Source organism: Podarcis gaigeae (genome assembly GCF_964106915.1).
Source record: "Podarcis gaigeae genome assembly, chromosome: 9".
Taxonomy (NCBI): domain Eukaryota; kingdom Metazoa; phylum Chordata; class Lepidosauria; order Squamata; family Lacertidae; genus Podarcis; species Podarcis gaigeae.
The window spans coordinates 57219552-57231852 of NC_139685.1; the positions used below are offsets into that span (position 1 = coordinate 57219552).

Genomic DNA, 12301 nt, shown 5'->3' on the forward strand with positions numbered 1-12301 from the left:
CAGTCTGCCGGCTGCTATAGTCTTTTGCTCAAGATGGCCAATTCCTGACCCAAAGAGAGCTCTTTTGGCTTTTAATAGCTGCTGAGAAATGACATTAATGTCAAATGTTCCCTGGCCACATGACTATTAAATTCACAAGAGCACCTATCAACGCTGTTGCTACCAGTTATGAGTGCTTTTCCTTCTGACATGAGACCATTGATTTGAGTAACTCAATACTGTTGCAGTGAATCTAGCACCCAACTCATCATTACATTTACTTATAGGTGAAGTTCATTGCCACCCTATAAAATTGTCCACACATGGCAACCTGTGTCGTAAATACTTACTGCATGACTATCATTGTGGGTTTCTGTGTTCTAATCTAACTTGAATGTGCACAGCTGCCACTTAGTCTTACAAATAGATCCTGCAAATACACAACACATATAAATACATTAATATCCATACACATTTATACATAACACAGCACTACGAATATTAAGGGATGCAGTGCCTACTCTATAATAACTGTCTCTTGTTATTAAGATACAACTAAAGAATAAATGCTATTATATATATATATATATACATACACACACTCTCTCTCTCTCCTTTAAAAGTTGAGGGCAGTAGAACAACAGCTCAGGTTTATTCCTGAGTTATTTTCAATTTATACAGCTGAACCAGTCCCATGGCAGAGTATAAACAGCAAAATGGAGAAACACCCAGAAGTCTATTAATGCAATTGCTGTATGTACTGAAGTCTCCTTTTGATGAATCCTAGGAACAGTTGGTTCTTTTTCATGAAGGATATTCATAGCCATAATCCAGAATTTATGCCTTTATCACATATGCAAACGTGAGCTGGATAACTGTTAATGAAAATCCCCAATATTGGCTTGAGCTTACTTTGTCCTTTATGGAAAGTTCATTTTTTTTTAAGATGTAGGTTCACTGGGATTTCATAAAGGCAAGGGAGAACCAATTGTCAGTCCACCATCTCTCTTGGCTACAAGCCATGGGCAATGTAAGTACGTTCTTTTTACCAGTTTGTCTATTACCACTAATGGTCTTGAGAACACAGGCCTTTCCTCAAGCTCACATCATCCAATCCAATTTCCCCAGTTCTTCCTTTTCCTTTCTCGCCTTTGAAAATAACCTGGGGGAGAAAAGTATTTATTTATTTATTAAATTTATATACCGCCCGGTACCCAGGGGTGTCAGGGCGGTTCACAAAATAAAATCAAGATATATAACCACAAAATACATAATAAAAATAAAGAACAACCCAATAGCCCCCACTATTGTGAACTGTAACATAGAAAGTTTATTGTATGAACCAAACTGTAGCACAGCTATGATCCCAGCGTAGGAAAATGTGTGTATCGGTGAAAGACAAGAGGTTATTTTACCATGAACACATAGGTTAGACTGCACCACCTGTATTTTGACAGTAAAATGAACTCTCAAGTCATTCTTTATGTGTGATATTGATGAGCCTAAGAAAAAATAAGCAAAGAAAAATATGACTTATATAGCATTTTCTTAGAAGCTGCCTCTGGTAGAGATAGATCAGCACCACTTTGATAATCAGAAAAGGTCCTCCTGATCATGCCACATCCTGCAGAAATACATCACATGATCATATGGAGAAGGGCCTTCTTGGTGGTATCTAGAGTAGACTTTCTCAAATGTCAAATCCAGTATGCTTATGAATACCAGCTGCTCAGAATCCTAGGTGCAGAAAATGCTGCTGTACTTGTAGCAGGGATGCCATATATCTCGGACATATATGGGTTTTGTGTGTTGGAAATAGCATCTAGGCAGAATTCCCCAAAATTGGTTAAAATCTCATGGAAAACCCAGGCGTATGGCAACCCATGTTGGAAGTGTTGGGGGTTTTTTTGGTGAATTTCCATAAAAATAACTCCAAAACGTCTTCTTTTTTATTTTTTTTTGGAGATTTTGCATAGAAAGCTCAACAAAAAAGTCAACAATTTTGCCTCCCCTCCAAAGAAGAAGAAGAAGAGGCGGCTCAACAACCAGCTTGTATGCCAACCCTAGGCATCAGGTTGGCTACTCCAGAAAATGCTGGATTAGATTACCTTTGGCCTGATCAAGCAGGTGTCAACAGTGTTTGCATTTCACCAATTCACCAAGGTTTATTTTAAGGCCAGTTTTGCTGCTTCATGGATGTTGCGGTTTGTGTGTGCATGCATCTATACACACACAAATTTGATTTGTTTTATCGTGTCTTGAACCACCCTGCTGTTGTTATAACTGAAGATGGTATATAAATAAATCAATAAAATAATATGGATAAAATCTAACAATGACTCCAGTTCTGATCATCTGTCTTCTCAATGCATCTAACTCAAACTCTCCAAAGGCACTGATACAATCCCTGCTCTTACAGAAACCGTGAGAACTGCCACCATCTTCATAGCTCATGCAACCTGAGTTTGGTCTTAACTATGACAAAGCCTCTTGTTGAATGGCAACAGCAAATGGAGACATTCTATTTCAGGGAGATCTCTACTTCCTGCCAACATGGCTTTCTCCGAACAGCGAGGAAGTTGATGACTGCTTTTGAAGTACAACAGGAATGCTGTCATCTATGGTAATTAGGAGAGACTGGATAACACATGGGCCACAGGCAGCCATGTGCTCTTGTTATAATCTAATATTTTTTTAGCTCCACATGATCCCAAGGATGAAAGTAGCGAAAGGGTCTGAAACACTGCAAAACTAAAAGAAAACCCCGAATTACTTATAAGCACAGGCACACCAACAAACCACTGTTTATTGCAGCATGAATGTGTGATATGGTTGAGTTCTCTCTCCTCTGCCTTCTTCTCTTGTATACCTGGCTATGGAGGAGTCATCATGGTTTGGTAAGCCACGGTTTCCTGTGACCAAACTGGGAATGGCAATTATTCTATGTCTGGGAAGGAAAGCTTAATTTTTAACTTTTTATATCATTATTAACCATACCCAGGAATCTCAGGGATTCAAACCCAGTAGCCACATTTTACAACATTTTACAACATTTTACATGTGGAGTTTAATAAAGAATAATATCATTCTCAGGAACTCCCTTTTCCATGCACCCTAGAATGATACTCACACTCTTGATGCCAGATCCTTGCAGACTTATTTGTGTTTGCCTCCAGCCATGACCGCCATTCCTTCCCCAAACTGCTGGTCCGTGAGCCCCGGCCTTTCTCACAAAGACTTGAAGTAAACCAGAATGGATCCCAGACACTTTATGCCTGAAGGACAGACACAGATCCCCAAAGTGACCTAAATGGCCAAGAGGAAGGACCAAGCGTGCAACGTGTCCCGATTTTCCTTTGGGTTCAGAGACAGATAAATACTGTCCTCCTATAATAATAAGAGAGAGAGAAAGAGAGAGAGAATCTTTGACTCAAAATGCTCATAGTCATCATACTTAAACTAAAGCACAAGTTGGAAACTTCAGGCTTTGGGGGCAAATGTGGCCATCTGGGCATCTCTACCTGGTGCACTGAACAGGTCACAACCCTTCACTGGAAATGCTTTGCACTCTGAGTGTTTTAACCTGGCTGGAAGATTGTACTCCGATAATGCCAGCATAATATAACCAGCAAAAAAGATAAGGTAAAGGTAAAGGGACCCCTGACCATTAGGTCCAGTCATGGGCGACTCTGGGGCTGTGGCGCTCATCTCATTTTATTGGCCAAGGGAGCCGGCGTACAGTTTCTGGGTCATGTGGCCAGCATGACTAAGCCGCTTCTGGCAAACCAGAGCAGTGCACAGAAACACCGTTTACCTTCCCACCGGAATGGTACCTATTTATCTACTTGCACTTTGACGTGCTTTCGAACTGCTAGGTTGGCAGGAGCAGGGACCGAGCAACGGGAGCTCACCCCGTCGCGGGGATTCGAACCACCGACCTACTGATCGGCAAGTCCTAGGCTCTGTGGTTTAACCCACAGCACCACCCGCCTCACCCGCAGCAAAAAAGGTAGTGTAAGTCAAATTCCTTCTGAATGGAGTTTGGAAGAGGAGTAACTTACCCTAGTGTGACACATGTCAATAGAACCTATGCCAGCTTTCTATAATTCTTTAGTTCTCTTGCTGCGCAAATAAAGAGCAGCAGCAACAGAACAGTGTTAATAACCTAGGACTTACTAGACAATCCTCCCTTGCTTAACTCAGATTGTTCATACATCAGTTGCTTGGATGTATGGCCTGAACTTACTGTCTGAAACTCATCATGGGAGATTCACTTAGTTCTCTGAGTCTTGCTCCCTAGTAAATGTGCATATGATTACAGCCTTGGATTCCCACCCATTATTATTTTTTAAAAAACAGCATGTCCATATTTGTAAAAATTGCCCCAAACCCAATAAACATGGAATAAGACTCCAGTACTCCCTAGTGTCCATTCCCTTGCTGCCAAGCATGTGGGATTCATCTGAAGTCATTCATGCACCTCTTCCTCTCTGGGATATTATCTGTTCAAAAGTCATCAGCTGCTAAATGAAAACCAGAAGACTGGCACCATTGAGAAGAGCCAAAATCAAAACGCATGTAGTATCAATCACTTATTTCATGGGGCCTTTCATGCAAGAAGTCAAAACTCTGCTGAATGAGTCTTCGTGCCACATAAACATTAATGTGGATTTCTTTATTTTCATCTCATTTTATTAAGTGTTTCAAAGCTGGGGGTGGAGTTCATGACAGGATACATAGTTTTTATATGAAAGTGGTAACAGAAAAAACAATCAAACATACAAAACAATTGCCCTGATCCAACAAGAGAGATCCATACATGTAAGCAAGTCTTATACATACACATGCAGAGTTTCAGTAGAGATGTCTATCTCAAAGAACATCCTATTTTGAAACATGATACTCTTCTAAGCATTATTGAACTGGCTAGATGTGTCCTGTATGTCAGAGACACCAGTTACTGTGAATGTCTAGCTGCTTGTAGCAACAAATAGATGAGAGACCCACATGTTTCTGGGCTTAAATATCCTGAGTATCTTAGGAGAAATGCACACTAAAATTGTGGTGAATTGTCATAAGGAAATTCCATGAAATGTGGTAAAGCAAACTTAAGACTAGAAAAAATGAGAAACCGAGAGGGGGAAAAATTGACACCTGTCAATTCCTACTAAAGAATCCCCCCAAAATAACCTGGAATTGGCTCCACACATTACCTCCCCTCCATAAAATCTTTAAGTCTGGAGTAGAAAATTACCCAACTACACAACTGTGCGGCTGTTCAGATTACTTGTTTCTTGCCCCTCAAACTTTGGTGATAAAATAGGCTTGAACTAAATCTGAGGAAATCAAGCAATACCTGAGGCATCTTTCACGGGTTCCCAGTGCAAATCATCGTCTTTTTCCTTCATCCACCCACACAGACCAGCATCAAAGTTACAGCTGTGAACCAGAACACCTGCAGATCAAAGGTCAAAAAAAGAGCGTAAGGTCTTGACTGTTGGAGCTGGTGAACTTTTCAGCCTAAAGCTGCTTGGTTAGAATTTATAGCCAATGTTGGGGGCGGGGGGGGGGCAGAGTGATCAAATTAGAGAAAGTTGGGCCTATGGATTTTATTAAGGCTTCACTATTGTGGGTGTGGTGGTTTTTTTTGGGGGGGGGGGTTGAGAACTGTCCCTAGTGCACTTGTATTGCTAGTAAATGTGGCCCATATTTTTATGGCAAACAGAAATACTAATGGTGACTATGTTTCTCCCAACAGTTCTGTTTGCTGCAGGAAAATACAGCACACACATAGCAGCATCAACTGCAGCCTATAACATAGATTCACTCTGTATTACTAGCAGTTGGAGAACACTGGTAAAATATTTTATCTATTTTATTTCATTCCCCCCCCCCACCCTTCATGGAATCCAAGGTGACATGTGTATGGTTTCCAGGTGGCCCAGGCACCGACCAGTCCTGCTTAGATTCAGCAGAGAGGTGTCTTCAAACACTTGGACCTTAAGGGGCTCCTTAGTGCATTTTCATAGGTAAAGCTAAAGGGACCCCTGACCATTAGGTCCAGACGTGGCCAATTCTGGGGTTGCGGCACTCATCTCGCTTTACTGGCAGAGGGAGCTTCTGGGTCATGTGGCCAGCATGACTAAGCCGCTTCTGGCGAACCAGAGCAGCGCACGGAAACGCTGTTTACCTTCCCACCAGAGCGGTACCTATTTATCTACTTGCACTTTGACGTGCTTTCGAACTGCTAGGTGGGCAGGAGCTGGGACTGAGCAACGGGAGCTCACCCCGTCGCGGGGATTCGAACCACCGACTTTCTGATCGGCAAATCCTAGGCTCTGTGGTTTAACCCACAGTGCCACCCGCCTCATTTCCATAGGTGGCACCAAAATGTGTCATGATGACTCCTGTAGCTGGCAGTGATCTGGACACAAGAGCTGGGGACTGCAGGGGCACCAAACTGGGAGGCAGGTCACGATCTGGGCTCAGAGCTTAAAGTAAACGGATCTGAAGGGTGGTGTGTCTCAGCGCCAGATTGCAGGCCAGTTGACTCAAGGATCGCATTGCAAATGAAAGGACTAAAAATGTTGCACGCACACACCATAAGCCAACAAGAAACACAATTAAAAGAAGATGTGAGAACTGTGTTGGCCACCTGGATCATCGTTCGCTTCGTCGTCATCGGCACTAATTCCTCTTTCAATTTCAAATGTTTCAAAGAGATTATTGCTCACTCCAGGCTGGCGTGGAACTGGGGGAAGGAAAAAAAGGGAAGCTATTTAGAAGGAATGAATGCAGTAGATAAGGAAGTAGGCCACTGAGTAATTCCAACTTTAACATTAAATAAATAATGAGAGAATGCTTTGTGCTCCTGGAAAATTCAATCTATTTAATCGCCTTTCATATGTGGATTTATAGCCCCCACTCAGCAACTTATACAGTAACATTTATCTGGTTTCTGTCAAAGGTAAGTTGAAAAAGCTCAACGACGTTTTGAACTTAGCAGACTTTGCCCCATAGAAAACTTCTACTGTCTCCTTCTCCTCCTTTCCTATCCCTGACATAGCAATTGTTATCATGGCAGCATTTCGAAACACAGAGATGCTGCTACTGTAATGCAACCTTTTTAGAGCGGTGGCATCTTAGAAAAAGTAATCAGTTTTGTCATGAGCCTTTTGCAGACAAGACACACTTTCAAATCCAGTAGGTACACATGATTACCAGGTGTGCAGAAATCATTTGAAATTCCTGCATTCTGCTGGCTTGTGTACAACTGGTTGTGTGCAGGATCTAGTTGCAAGAATCATAGGAAGCAACCCTGTACTGAGTCAGACCACTGGACAGATCAGGATTGTCTACACTGACTAGGTGTAGCTCTCTGGGGTTTCAGGCATCCTGGGGCACCCCCAGCCCTACCCATAGATTCCAAGGATCAAACCAGAGGCCGTCTGCATGCAAGGGTTTACCACTAAGCTACGGCTCTTCCCTCACATAAGTCTTCCCTCACATAAACAAGTCACCAAGGCAAAGTGGAGGATGCTCTCCACATCAACACAGTCCCCAAAGGAAAAGGCTGCTTTAAACCACTCCTTGTTGAAACTGACCAACCACCTGCAATGCAGGAATCTCAACATGCGGTCCCTCAGCCACTTTGAAACCATCCTGGACCCTGCTTAGCTTTGCAATTGTGCTAGCAGTTTTATTGCCCCACTGGAGGCAACCTTAACTGGTTAAAACCTTTACTTATGGAGAAGAAATGTGGTCAAATGCCTTTTTGTGTATGTGAATTCTAACTGAAGGAATGTTGCAAAGGATACTACTTGAGATATGGCTTTCATCGAATATACTCTGCACATGAGCCTTGTTGCTTTGTATCTTGAGTGGATATAACAGGGGAAAGAACCAATAAAGTTATTTCTTGCACATCTTCAAAGAAATGAGTTGTGTACCAGAAGATTTACTGTGACCGCTGTACAGTGGTATCTCGGGTTACAAATACCGCAGGTTACAAACACTTCACGTTACAGACTCTGCTAATCCAGAAATAGTACCCCGGGTTAAGAACTTTACCTCAGGAGGCCCCATTACCTAAAGTGGTACCTCAGGTTAAGAACAGTTTCCGGTTAAGAACAGACCCCCAGAACGAATTAAGTTCATAACCAGAGGTACCACTGTATAATCATAGATATCTAGCCATATTGTTTTAATTTTTTTAAACTATTCTATATGACATCTGAATGCCATTTTATCCCCTTATTATCTCTGCACAGCATGTTTGGTTTTCAAAATAAGGTTGACAAATAAACAATACAGCCATTGTATTAATACAAGTTAGCCTTCATTTAATAAAAGCTTTCATTGCTCTTCATTTTTTTTAGCTCTTTCTCCCCTTAGACACATTTTTGTTAAAACTGAAGGCAGAACTAAATCATCTGAACACATAACTCTAACTTTGCAATAAATAAGGATGGATGGGGAATCCTGTGACAGATCTCCCAAAATACGCACAATTCATATAAATTAAAAGTAGGTGACAAAAATCCTAATGAGAAACTGTTTAAATTTCCCATTTATTTCAACCTATTATGTTCATTAAATGTAATTTTGATGTTTTCTGCATTCTTTGGCAGAAGGGTGGAGTTGTGGTGGAAATGCTTGGCTTGCTAGGGCAACATATTTATTCCAAAAAATTAACAAAAAGTAAATAAAGATCTCTAGAAAACAGGAGTGCCAAGAGGAGGGAGTGGGAACAGAATATTTTGAAGGGCTAATTAAAACCAATTTTTCACTCTGCCTTTTAATCTTGAACGCTTTTATCTATTTGCCAGTGGCTGAATTTGGCTGGGAAAGAGTTGCATTGTGGTAAGCCATGATTAAGGATCTCGGTTTCAAGTTGATTCAACGGGGCAAAAAGAAGCTTACTCAATGCTGTCAGAAAACCTGAGCACTAAATATCAGCCACAGGATTAAAGAGAGTGTTAAATTAGGACTTTCTTGAGAGAGAGGATGCAGAAAAGGAAACACAACCACCCTATGAGCTAATAGAAAACTCATTCTCGACTGCTGATCCTTATGTACTCAAAACTGCCATCTGCACACCAGGAGGAGATATCAGCAGGCCTCAGGAGAATGGCAACACTGAAAATCTTTAAGACAACACAAAAGCTTAGTGAGTGGGATTAGTGGGCATGGAATGCTCATTGAATTTAGAATTCAAAGTCCTGATTTTGACCCCTAAAGCCTTAAATGGCTCAGGACGGCAGTACCTCAAGGACCGCCTCTCCCCATATGAATTGATCTGGATCCTACAATCATCATCTGAGGCCCTTCTTCATGTGCCCTCTCCACAAGAGGTCCAGTGTGTAGCACATGAGAACAGGCCTTTTCTGTGGTGGCTCCCTGTCTGTGGAATGCTCTCCCCAGGGAGGCATGCCTGGCACCTTCACTACATATCTTTAGGCGCCAGGCAAAAACATTCCTCTATAGCCAGGCATTTGGCTGATTAAACAAACCATAGCCTTTTAAATGTGTTTGTGGGAGGTGGGTGTTATTGGTTGCTGTTGTTGTTAAGATATTATTTTGTATTTTCATTTTGTATTTTTATTCTGTAAACCACCCTATGATCTTCAGGTACACTAATAATAATAATAATAATAATAATAATAATAATAATAATTGGCCAAGGACACATCTCAAATAAAACTCCCCAAACTGGTCCAGACTGAAGGCATGAAACTGAAAATGTAAAGGGGACAGAATCTAAAATCCTTCTTACAGAGATTATCACTAAATGAGTTATTTTACTTAACACAGAGTAAGAAATTGTCTAGGCAAATGGGTTTTGAATACAGAAGGAAAGATTCCCATCACATGCCCTGCACAAATTTTCTGTCTAAACTGAGAGGGCACCTGTTTATTGTATTTTTAGATAAAGTTAATTACAGTGCTAGTTTTGAGCTTATGTTGTATCTTCCTATTATTTAACGGTTATGATTTAAAAAAAAAAGATTTATGCACTGCTAACAGGGTCCTCAAGGCAGTTTGTAGCAAAACATGATTATAGTATGAACATTAAACTAAAAAGAAAATCATAAAACCCACCATTAGTCACCACCAATTAAAATAGCAAAAAAACGACAAACAAAACTTTTAAAAAAATCAAATAAAAAGAGTTGCCCAATTAACCTGCTCAGAAGTACCTGCAGAAAAGTAGTTGCCTTTGATTGTCCTTCTGCTCAGGGCAGTTTCTGTGGGTTGGTTTTTTTCCCCTATTAACCAACATGCTTTTATTCTGGACTACGTCATCGACTGTCAGGGACAAGAAGATCCCTGGCAGGTGATGTGCCCTTATACAGTGTGCCTTTTAATTTCAAGCCACTTTGGGTGATAATCTTGTCAGAAAAGAAAGCAGGGTGTGAGCTGAATAAAAAATATTTTCTAGGGAGGAAATCACTGCTCTGCATTATTTTGGTCCAAATTACACAAAGAGTTAGCAGTTTATTTAAGTAGTTTGTTCAGGACTGGGCGCAATCCTTCTTGAACAAAAAGTAGCTGGAAGGGGGCGACTGTTCTGGAAAGTTTAACTTTCTCCTTTAATGCTACTTGGAAGTCGGTTGGCTCAGTTGGTTAGAGCATGGGGAGAGAGGGAGAGAGTGCCTTGCCAGGCAATATCCACCTAAAACTTAAATTTAAAGCTTTATTTCATTGTCCACGCTATTTTTCAAAAACTGCCCTCGAGTTAAGTTAATAAAAGGCAACATAAACTGGCCCTGGGCTCTCTGGAAAGAAAAAGGCCTCAGGGCAACCACCGTAGGAATGCTTAACAAATCGTTAGCATCCAGAGAATGAAAGGAATCTTGTGTGCAGAACACACAGCTGTGCCTTTGCTTCCATGTATATCAACTAAAGAATAGCATTTGGTTAATATTGCCTTGACTTGCATATATCTGTAACTCAGAATGTCAAGGCATGAATGCTGAGTACCTGACATTTCTGCAAGGATGATATGTGGTGTTTGCATGGCACACCTATCACCCTATACTCTTTACACCCATATGACTTCCTTAAGTACTGGGCAATTTCTTCCAAGTATCCTCTCTCACTTGTTCCTTTCTATGACAATTCCTTTCTCCTCCACTTTCTTCCTTTTATGTAGGTACCCTCGGACTTAGAACCTGCAAAAGGACAAAATTCCAGCCAAACTGGGAAGATGGGCTGCTTTTTCAGAGGGTAGAACAGGGGTAGGCAACTTAAGGCCCGTGGGCCGGATGCGGTCCAATTGCCTTCTCAATCCGGCCCACGGACGGTCCAGGAATCGGTGTGTTTTTACATGAGTAGAATGTGTCCTTTTATTTAAAATGCACCTCTGGGTTATTTGTGGGGCCCGCCTGGTGTTTTTACATGAGTAGAAGGTGTGCTTTTATTTAAAATGCATCTCTGGGTTATTTTGGGGGCATAGGAATTCATTCATTCCCCCCCCAAAAAAATCTAGTCCAGCCCACCACATGGTCTGAGGGACAGTGGACCATCCCACAGCTGAAAAAAGGTTGCTGACCCCTGCCTTAGAACCTGTGAGCACTCCATGCCATCAAGCTACCCTGGCTGCCAATCACACTGTGGCTTTACTGCCACAAGCACATTACAATATAGACCACTTGAATGGTCAGCCACAGCGTTGAAAATACTTTATCTGTACAAATGTACTTATAACTTATTCTTTTACCGTGATACCTCAGGTTAAGAACTTAATTTGTTCCGGAGGTCCGTTCTTAACCTGAAACTGTTCTAAATCTGAGGTACCACTTTAGCTAATGGGGCCTCCTGCTGCCACTGCACCGCCACCGTATGATTTCTGTTCTCATCCTGAAGCAACGTTCTGTAACCTGAAGCGTCTGTAACCTGAGGTACAACTGTTCTTGGATGCATTAAATTGAAAGATGCTTACAACACAATATTCTTTTCCAAAAACAGACAGAAAGGAGGCACTTTTTAAAAATGCCAACACAGAAGCAATATTTTGGTCACACTGCGCACAGTGCCTGCATGAGCACCCTTGAAATGAATGGGAATCGCAGTATGGTTCCTCTTTATTTCAACAAGAATTGTACGTTCCAGGTTGTGACTTCATTTTCCTTAAACCTCTTGTCGTGTTTTGTTTCTTCTGTCCCAGTTTATCAAGCCTTCATATCTGCAGCATGTACTTAAAAGGAACAGATATCAAACCAGATAGTCGTTTCAACAAGGGGAAGAGCTTAACATGCCTCAAACTGTGCTGCTGGGAGTTGCTGAAGCCAAGCCAAAATCACTCCCAAAGCCATTAAGG

At 41.5% G+C, this 12301-nt stretch overlaps 1 protein-coding gene across 4 annotated transcripts in view; it reads right to left on the reverse strand.

Moving 5' to 3' along the window:
• Nucleotides 1–221: 221 nt before the first annotated feature.
• NPNT (nephronectin) overlaps nucleotides 222–12301 on the reverse strand; it is a 62225-nt gene continuing 50145 nt past the window's right edge. For all 4 annotated transcript variants that reach the window (XM_083756549.1, XM_083756550.1, XM_083756551.1 and 1 more), the window contains 4 exons: nucleotides 6635–6730; nucleotides 5336–5434; nucleotides 3110–3366; nucleotides 222–1141 (listed from right to left, as the gene is read on the reverse strand). In XM_083756549.1, coding sequence (XP_083612675.1) covers nucleotides 1046–1141; nucleotides 3110–3366; nucleotides 5336–5434; nucleotides 6635–6730 — 548 coding nt within the window. In that variant the 3' untranslated portion in view covers nucleotides 222–1045. The remainder of the gene's footprint in view (nucleotides 1142–3109; nucleotides 3367–5335; nucleotides 5435–6634; nucleotides 6731–12301) is intronic.